Here is a 10,015-nt window from a genome sequence, read left to right on the forward strand (position 1 = left end):
ATTTAACAGTATTTTTTTAAGAAAAATAAATACTCACTTCAGCCGTGTTTGGGTTCCAGCAGAGGATCCGGTTGTCTTTCCCACAGCTCAGAAGGAGTTCTGGATCCGCTACACTCCACGCTATGGCCAAGATACCCCTGAAGCACACATATAAAGAAATAATGCAATTAAAATGAGTCCTAAATTCAATATATTAAAGCAAATGCCACTGTGTGACTTTGTGTAGAATTTTTCTTGACTATAGTCACAAGACTTTTTATTAGCTACACCCATTTAACTGCTGGTAAATGCCAATATTTAATCAGCTAATCATATGACAAGAAGTGCAATTGTTTGAGCAATTTTGATGTGATCAAGATGATCTGCTGGAATTCAGACTGAGCATCAGAATAGCAAAGAAGGGGGATTTAAATGACTTTAAACGTGGCACAGCTCTTGGATAGCTCTTGGTCTTGTGGTAGTCCATTATAATGCGATTTACCTTCTTTACCTTACACTCTGATTCGTTGCTGAACAGCCAATCAGAGTGCTGTCTTCATACAAGACTGATTCTACATGATGAATTGGTCCAATTCAATCCAACATTAACCCAACAAGAGGCAATGTGTTGAACACACCAAATACACTAGCCTGAAAGACGATCACAGACAGCTTGACGCTGACCAAATTTCGGTGAAGGCTTTTTAAAAAACATTCCTGAGAGCCGTGTCTGGTATTGAATGCTCCCTAATGCCTCATTCACACGGGGTGACAGCGACAACCCTTTCCATTCACTTTGAATAGGTGACGTCAGGCGTTGCTTAACTGCATTGTGGATCTGTCGACGCTGCTTTAGAGGCGTTGCTTGCTGCAGAAGTTGGGACTAGCTCAACTTTTCAAGCGCCGACGGAAGCGTCAGCCAATCAGATCGCCGTATGCAAATACACCAGCTAGACAGTGGCCTATTGCTGACTGAATTTAATTGGCTGACGCTTCTATGACGATTGCTTCAGCCCCAACTTCAGTCAAGCGTTGACGCTGAAGCTCCGTGTGAATGGGGCGTAACAGTATCTGCTGGTAAACTGATTAAATGTTTTTTTTTTCTACCTTGTGTGGTTCTCCAGCACTTTGAGAGGGGACGTTGCGAAGCGCAGATCCCACATTTGAATCACTGGCATTCGGTCATCTTCAGAAGCCAAAACCAGCTGAGTGGCCACCTCTGGATTCCAGGCCAGACCAGAGCAGTGCATCTAAAAATCACGTCATGAACACAAACATGACGGTAATACTGACACAAACAAGGAAGGAAACTACCTATATTCATTGCCTATAGTGAAGTACATCTAGTTATTACATATTCCTAATGCAAGTAAATCAATTCAATTAGAAAACCTAAAGTAAAAGTGAGAGAAATAAGAGTAACAAGACAAACCCTGTTGCTGTGATCGCTGACTTTGATGATTAAATCGTTCTTTCTCAGATCCCAGACTGAAGCCTTTCCGCTAGGACTGGCTGAGGCCAGGATGTGCTGCACCTGTTTGTTCCACGCAACACAGCTGATGTCCTCTTGAGGCTAAAACAAACAGCAAAGTCAAATTTAAACAAGGATGCTTACTTTCCCATGACAGACATCACAACCAAGAAATATGGGAGCTCCCTTTTATATGCAAGTCTGTAGGATATTTACAGGGTTTATACACATTTTACTTCAAAAATTCCAGGACTTTCAAGTCAATTTTCATGATGCGGTACACCATAATAAACAGTCAAATTTATTACAGCATGTCATAAAACACACGATAGTTTCAATTTATTTTTATATGCATGTAAAATAGATGATGCTTACACAGCACTAATAATGTGAGAGCATGTTTTGGCCAGGAAAAAAAAAAAGTTAAAACAACTAACCGACAATTCCAATATACAGATATTTGTCAAACTAATTTTAGATGATGTTATTAGTTTGTTAAACTAGCAATAGTAGGTTAAACTACTTCTATTATAAAGTCCTGATCACACTGTACTTATCGCTCCATAGATTTCCATTCATAGGCATGCGAATGCGGCAGAAACAGAAACACAAGCTTCCCATTCCACTGCATTCAAAAGTATAAGCTTGGAGTAATCTTACCTGCGAAATCACATCAGGTGATTGCGTGATACCAATAGAAGATCATTTAAAATAAGAAATTTTAAATTTGGAGCAATCGCTCACTTTTATTAATGTCTAATCACATTGTTTAACCCCGCCCCTTTTCCCTTTTCGCAGCGCCATACAACCATAGCTCTAGTGTCACCGCAGCTTAAGTCGCTTTGGACAAAAATGTCTGCTAAATGACTTAATGCAAGTGTAATTTCGATCACTTTCCAAAACCTTGTGGTTTTTCCGTTTTTCCAAAACTTTTCCAGGCCTGGAAAATGCCATGTCAAAATTCCATGACTTTCCCAGGTTTTCCATGAACGTATAAACCCTGTATTTATTTACTGGATAAAGATTTATATTAGATACTGGATTCAACCTGATAAAAGAGTTCAGCACTGCTAAAATAAAAATAAAGCAAAAAAATTATTTAAAAAAAAAATTCTTACATATTTTGAAATGATTTTATTGGTTAAAATGAGAGTTGTATCGATTCTAATAAAAGCCATAAGTCCCTATGTGTGAGTCTCCACTGGTAGTTTGATGTTTTCTATTAGTGACAATTTAAAACCACAAAATTTAGTGCAATAGTACACTAATTGACAAAAATCTTGTCGCTTATGCAAGATTTAAGAACAACAAATAATAAGTTGACTTCTAGTTGATCATTTGATATCAGAAGTGGCTTTTATAAAAGACAAAGGCCTCTAGATTACACTTAATTTACCACAATAAAATACAATCATGCCTTGATTTTTAATTATATAATTAGGACAGTAAGGTCTGACTTTACTTAGATAAAAGTCCCATCCCTTAACAGAAATAATAAACAGTATAGAATATAAAGTGATGGTGCAGTGAAAAAAAGAATGAATATTGTGTCCGACTCCCATGAGCTTGAAGGACTGCATCCATACATCTCGGCAATGACTCAAATAACTCATTAATAAAGTCATCTGGAATGGCAAAGAAAGCGTTCTTGCAGGACATCCCAGAGTTCATCAAGATTCTTTGGGTTCATTTTCAAAACCTCCTCCTTCATCTTACCCCAGACATACTCAATCCACTTTTCCAAACGATCAACTAGAAGTCAAGTTATCATCTGTTGCTCTTACAATTGGGATCAACAACAAGACTTTTGTCAGATAGTGCATGTCTTAAGATACACTGGGAACAATTGAAATGAACTGGTTTTAATCAGGTTTTGACAATGGTTCAACATGAGTTGCAAAAAACTAAATGTAACTTGTACAAGATATCAGACCTGCATCTAATAGGTACAAAATGTCATACGTGCATGGGGAAAGTTAAGCAGCTGCTGAGCACCATGCTAAAGCGCAGGAATGAGCTAAACTGAGTACTTTTCTGGAGCAGTAAAATTTAGAATTTACACTATTATAGCAATAGTACTGGCTGTTGTTAAAAGAAACTCTGAATAGCAAAAATGACCTTAGAAGATTGTCATAATGTAATTTTTGTCATCTTAACTTGGCCTCTGTTAAAAGTTTAGACAGTTCAATGTTAAATGCATCCGATTAATGTTCAATATAATGTACCTAATGGAGAAAAACTACCTAACAAGCACGGTTTAGTACTGTATGCAACTGACCAATATATTATCTCTATCAGCCGAAAGAGTTTTGCTGAAACTGGCTCAAATAAAATCCTATCAGTGCATTCTTAATATAAACAATAAAATTGCAGAATATTAAACAAAACTACAGGATGTCTTAAGAGTAAATAATTAGATGTGTTTTTACTTGTGTTTTCGGTCCTGGTGTCATTGGGGAGCTGAAGTTGTTCAAATCCCAAATGTAGATTTCGGACTCATTTCCACCAGACGCCACAAGGTTTGACTAAGTTAAAGAAAAAAAAAAAAAGAGTCATTTACATTTACACATTAATCAGAACTACACCTACAAATGTTCTTGCAAGAAGTGATTACCTGAAATGAGTTGACGTCAAGAGCTCTTACTGCTCCTGTATGCTTTTCACTCTGTAAAATGATCACTTCACTATCGCCAGCAATAATTTTGGAGGCGTCATAGAGGATAATATTGCCATTCTCCCCTCCAGCGATGAGAACGCCGGATGGCAAGCCCTGGTTTTCAATGCCATGCGGACCCCAGACTAGCTTGTGGTATCTAGAAATTGGACAAAAAGGTTACTACAAGATTTCAAAATTAACTGACTTTGAGAAAGTACAACATTAAGTAATGTTTTTTTTTTATTATTATATAATCAAACATCTAATGACGTCAGTTTTGTATAACTTTAGAATAACTCTCCATTTCAAAAGACAGATTAACATCTAACGCAGCGGGGACCAACCCTGTTCCTGGAGATCGACCTTCCTGCAGATTTCAGTTGCAACCCATATCAAACACACCTGCCTGTAATTATCAAGTGCTGTTCGGGTCCTAATCAATTGATTCAGGTGTGTTTGATCAGGGTTGGAGCTGAACTCTTTAGGAAGGTCGATTTCCAGGAACAGGGGCGGCGGCCGAAACCGCCTACTACTCAGTAGGTACTGCATTTGAATTTAAACGTACTACTCGGCCGTTAGAAAAGTGCATCCTATAAAGTTTGAATGTGAAAAGTATGAATGGAATTCGGATGTACTACATCCGCCACTTTGACATGGTCACGTGACCTACCTGCGTCAGTTGCGTCGCTTCACTTCTATTCATGAATTCTCTCGCAGGGCATTATGGGATAGCGCAGCGTGCATGGGATGCGCACTCCAGAATCTCGCCGGAAGTAGTAAGTTATCCGGGTATTTCTCGCATACTGATTTTCGAATTTTATGAATTTGGACATACTACGCGGCTCTCATACAGATTTTAGCGTACTATGTAGTATGGAAGTATGCGGTTTTGGACGCAGCCAGGGTTAAGCACCCCTGATCTAAAGGTTGTTTTATTTAGCGTTCTGCTACTTCAGTGAGAGATTACAACTCCTAAAATCAATGTGTAAACAATTTAACACACCGTAGCACAAGTAAACCCACAGCTAGCACACTGTTGTATATAGCACACTTATAAAACTTTCAGCATGTCGCTAAGAGGATATTAAAACACAATGTGTTAACAGTATGTTTTAAGTAGGTTGCTAGCATGTTTCCAGCATAAATTAACACTCAGCTAGCAAGTTTCAACAGATGTTTTTTTTTTTCAAAAATAAAATTCTGAATTTTCAGAGGTCTTTGAGGGTTTTAGCACTTTTCCACTTGTCAGTGATTAACTAGAAAAAAACATTACTTTTAGCGTTTTTAACTGATAAAACAGTTCAGAACAGTTCCTTTGCCTGAAACTGTAAACCATTAGCACATTATGCTAGCCAAACTCAGTACCTGTGTGGAGAAGAGAAAGATCCACATGACTTCATGGCCAAAGCAGAATCCGCCAGATCCAATTCAAAGATCTCCAGTGATGCATTAGTGCTGAAGGTGGCATCGAGCTGCTGTGCCGAGGTACCTGAACCAATAATAAGCGTTAGATTAAATTACAGAGGTTTTGCGTTTTAACCAGGTATTTGTCATTCAAACGGGTTATGGAAGCAAAATCTCTTTTTACCTTAAGTAAATATTTAAAAGAAAAATTATCATGAACTTCAAAGCTCACCCAGTTTTTTGATCCTTATGTACTTTTCAAATTTACAACCCGTTCATTATGTCTGTGGCTGTTTTTGCACCATTGACATCAATTATAATGACATTTGTTGATTGCAAAGCCATGATACCACATAATCATGCATTCTTTATTGTTGCAGGTTTTCCCTGTCAGGAAGACGTAAAACCTTTCATTTTTACTGTTGATCATCAGTTGGCAGCATTAACCCTTTAGATTGCCCTGCAACGACATATTAGAGTATGCGCGCATAAATAAGCTTACTTTGTTTACTCAGAGCGGTTCTGAGAGGTGAGCTGCTTATTACTGCAAACATATCAAGGTAACTGCGCTAAGATCTCACACACACACACACACACACACACACACACACACACACACACACACACACACACACACACACACACACACACACACACACACACACACACACACACACACACACACACACACACACACACACACACACACACACACACACACACGTTTGTTTTTGTGAAAAGTGGGTACATTACATAGGTTTTGATTCATTTTATACTGTACAAACCATATATTGTTTTGCCCTCACCCCAACCTACCCCTAAACCCAACCATCACAGGAGACTGTGTACTGGTTTACTCCCTGAAAAAAACTCATTCTGTGTGATTTATAAGCTTTTTAAGAAATGAGGATGTCAGCAATGTCCTCATTTTTTCACCTCTTTTTTGTAATACCTGTGTCATACCCATGTCATTATACAGATTTGTGTCCTGACATGTCAGAAAAACACGTACTTACAAACACACACAACTCTATATAACCATATAATTTTAAGCCAGTAACTAAGCTTTTTTTTGCACTGCAACTGATGATCAACAGTAAAAATTTCAAATTTTACCTCTTCCCAACAGATAAAACCAGCAATAACCATACTTATATGGTTTCATGGCTATTTAAAAAATGATATATTTTTACACAAACAATCAGGTATATTGCATATATATATATATATATATATATATATATATATATATATATATATATATATATATATATATATATATATATATAAATGGCATTAAATAAATAGTGAATTTCTGAAAATGTAAGCATGTCATTTAACAGTGCTTCACTGGATTGTTTTTCAGTCTTATACCTTTATCTCTCAGTTAAATTTTTATTTATATATATTTTTACATCATTAGCCGGATGGTTTGGTGAATAACTTTCACATACCTTTTTTAAAACTCCTATGATAAAAATGTATAAAAAACCAGCACTGAACAAGTAGGTGAGCAATTGTAATGAACCACTCTATTCTTACGAATCTTCAAATGCAACGCAAGTCATTCCAAACATCACAATGGAATTGCAATGCAGAACGAAATTACGTTGCAACAGACCCAGCAAGAACATAAAAAAACATCACTTTAAAATCCTAGCATGATACAAAAGCTTTTATAATTCCATAAAAATATAGTTATATAAGATATAACCTATTTTAAAAAATCTCTGAAGAGAATATCTTAATAATTAAATACCTATTTTACCATTTGTTTTAATATTACCAATTTCTTTATTAATTTATTATTTTCACACTAGCTATCAACAATGTTTAAAAAGTGGTATTATTCAAAAGTCTTATAATGACAGGATAAAAACTGTCAAGAAACCGCACTGATTTGCTCCTCAGGCTTCTGTAACGTCTGCCTGATGGCATAAGAGTAAGCAGGCTATGGCCAGGGTGGGTTGGATCCCTTAAAATGCTATTTGCCCAAGACAGATAGTTCCTCGATAGATGTCATTCTGACTCCAACACACCTTTCAGCTGACTTTATGATCCTCTTAATGGTGTTCTTGTCAGATACACTGCTATTCTCATACCAAAGGGAGATGCCATTAGTGAAAACACTCACAACAGCTCCTTTGTAAAAAATTATAGTTGGAGAAATGTTCAAAAACATTGTTCGATTTTGATTAAAGCAGTGGTTCTCAAAATTTTTTCACCAAGTACCACCTCAGAAAAAAATTGTCCCTCCAAGTACCACCATAATGACCAGTATTGAAATACAGTAGCGTAGTAGGCCCAGTAAGGCAGCTACAACTCTGCAGTTTAAAATCGTGACAGATTAACTACTATTATTAAGAATTTTTATTATTATCAGCCACTTTAAACATTATAAATAGTTTGAACATTAACACTGTACTGTGCTTATATGTAAAAAAATAAATAAATAAAAACCTGGAAATGTTGCTTGGACCTCATAAATATAGGCTATATGTCATCATATTCATATATGAACCATTTTTGATCAATTTTGAAATATATGTTGCATGTACATATGACATTGATATTGGATTACTCTGCGTACCACTAGAAGGAAGCCTGCGTACCACTAGTGGTACACGTACCACAGTTTGAGAACCACTGGATTAAAGACTACCAAAACAAACCATTGAATACAGTGAATCAACTTGAACTTGAACTTTATTTACAGAATAACTGTAAATAACTAAGACTGCACTACCAAAAAAAAAACCAGTAAATGTTGATTTCATGCAGAGTTTAAGCTTAACATGTCAAAGAATTAAAGATGATTATGTCTAAATGTTCTTTACCCACTTCCATATCAGGTGTTCTGTTTTATAAAATGGCATATTTGTACAATCTTTCACTGCTTAAAGCTAATGAGCGTGAAATTTCTCATGTCATCTGTACTGTGTCTAATTGGAAGAGCTTGGCAACGTCTGAAGGAATTAATTCAGTGACTGATTCCGGTTACCTGCTGCCAGATAGATGGGGTGCTGCTGAGCCGGACTCCAGGCCTGGATAGCAGTTCGGTTAATTTCTTTCAGCTTCATCCTAAAATGAGGAAGAGAATTCTAATCATTGGATATGTCATATGCTATGATTATTTTAACACTTGTCTCCATTTACAGCCAATGTCTCCCAAACTTTTTGTTATGAAGGGCCAAAAACCAAACTAGATAGAGGCTAGGGAACCGAAGGTAAATATAGCTGCCATGGGTCCTTCCTAATTTATTTAATAATATGTAATAATAAAATTAATATCCTAAAATCACCCCTGATTAAGTATAATGCTTAGAGGGAGATGTGATTTATGCAGTGTAAATGTATAAAGCTCAAAGTATTAGAATTAGTACTCTCTATCGGCTGATCACCATGAAGAGGAATCGGTATTCGGTATCGGCTCCAAAAAATCCTGATCGGAGCATCCCTAATTAGCACTATTTAACTGAGTAGTGCACAACAGTAAGTGTTATATTTGAATAGTCATTAGCTGCTAATGTGATTTCCCTATATCTGCAAAGAATACTTTCCAAATGTGTGAATATAAACCAACTTTAGCTTAATTGTAATGTAATGTAATGTAATTCGTTCATTTTACTGACTCTATATTTTTTACCACACTAATTTGAATATTCAATCAGAATTATAACGCAAGTATGACTTTAAAACAACATTAGCACCATCTAATAGACTGTAAACAATGCTGTACTTTGATCATCATTGGCTGCTAATAAGATTTCACTATTTAAAATTTGCAAAGAATGTTTTTCTGATATTATTTTATTGAGGAGAATGTCTGAATATCTGAATGTAAAGCCAACTTCACCTTAATATGTAATTTTAGTGTCTTCCCTAAATACTGTTATCAATTGTTCTGCTATGACCCTTGTGATCTCCTGAATACACAACGAAACAAGCAATTCCATTGAAAATAAAACATAATGTCAAACAATAGTAAGCCACGAAAAACAAACAAATCTAAACAATATTCAACTGAGGATAAATAATTAACTCTTCAGATACATAATAACACAATACAGCTTGTAGGTTACTGTACAATCAAACATGACCAAGATTAACCGGGACTTCATAATAAACCACAGCTATGAATAATAACAGATATGATTTTCCCAACAGACATGTTCTGGTGAAAGAGATGTGCAGTCTTTAGAGGTAATGTCCATTTAAAACAGATAATACTGTAGCAGAGAGGCTAATGCAGCTATCATTGAAGGATTTTCTCACTTTTAAAAGTGTTTACCTTGTCTTGTCGTGTTTCCAGCAGTCATGCACAGATTCATCCACGCACAAACACGCGCGTTAAAGTGAATTAACAGTTTAACTTTATGATCTCCGAGAGGTTTGTGCGTAATGTATGAGATTTGCCCGGCTGCAGATGGACACAATTCCACGTCCCCACTGCTGTCCATCAACGTGGCACAATAAGCCCCGCCCACTTCGGTGACGACTTCCGG

The 10,015-nt window shown here is 36.4% G+C and overlaps 1 protein-coding gene across 38 annotated transcripts in view; it reads right to left on the reverse strand.

Moving 5' to 3' along the window:
- Positions 1-9,981, reverse strand: part of sec31a (SEC31 homolog A, COPII coat complex component) — a 43,447-nt gene extending 33,466 nt beyond the window's left edge. For all 38 annotated transcript variants that reach the window (XR_015500232.1, XR_015500230.1, XR_015500229.1 and 35 more), the window contains exons 1-8: positions 9,802-9,981; positions 8,512-8,591; positions 5,472-5,595; positions 4,065-4,263; positions 3,880-3,975; positions 1,412-1,552; positions 1,087-1,229; positions 38-137 (exon numbers count right to left, since the gene is read on the reverse strand). Coding sequence is in view for 25 of the 38 variants with exons in the window: in XM_087268819.1 (XP_087124945.1) it covers positions 38-137; positions 1,087-1,229; positions 1,412-1,552; positions 3,880-3,975; positions 4,065-4,263; positions 5,472-5,595; positions 8,512-8,590 (882 nt within the window). In the remaining 13 variants the exon portion in view is untranslated. The remainder of the gene's footprint in view (positions 1-37; positions 138-1,086; positions 1,230-1,411; positions 1,553-3,879; positions 3,976-4,064; positions 4,264-5,471; positions 5,596-8,511; positions 8,592-9,801) is intronic.
- Between the last annotated feature and the right edge of the window lie 34 nt (positions 9,982-10,015).

The sequence above is a fragment of the Danio rerio genome, chromosome 10 (assembly GCF_052040795.2).
Source record: "Danio rerio strain M-AB ecotype USA chromosome 10, GRCz13ab, whole genome shotgun sequence".
In the NCBI taxonomy this organism is placed as follows: Eukaryota; Metazoa; Chordata; class Actinopteri; order Cypriniformes; family Danionidae; genus Danio; species Danio rerio.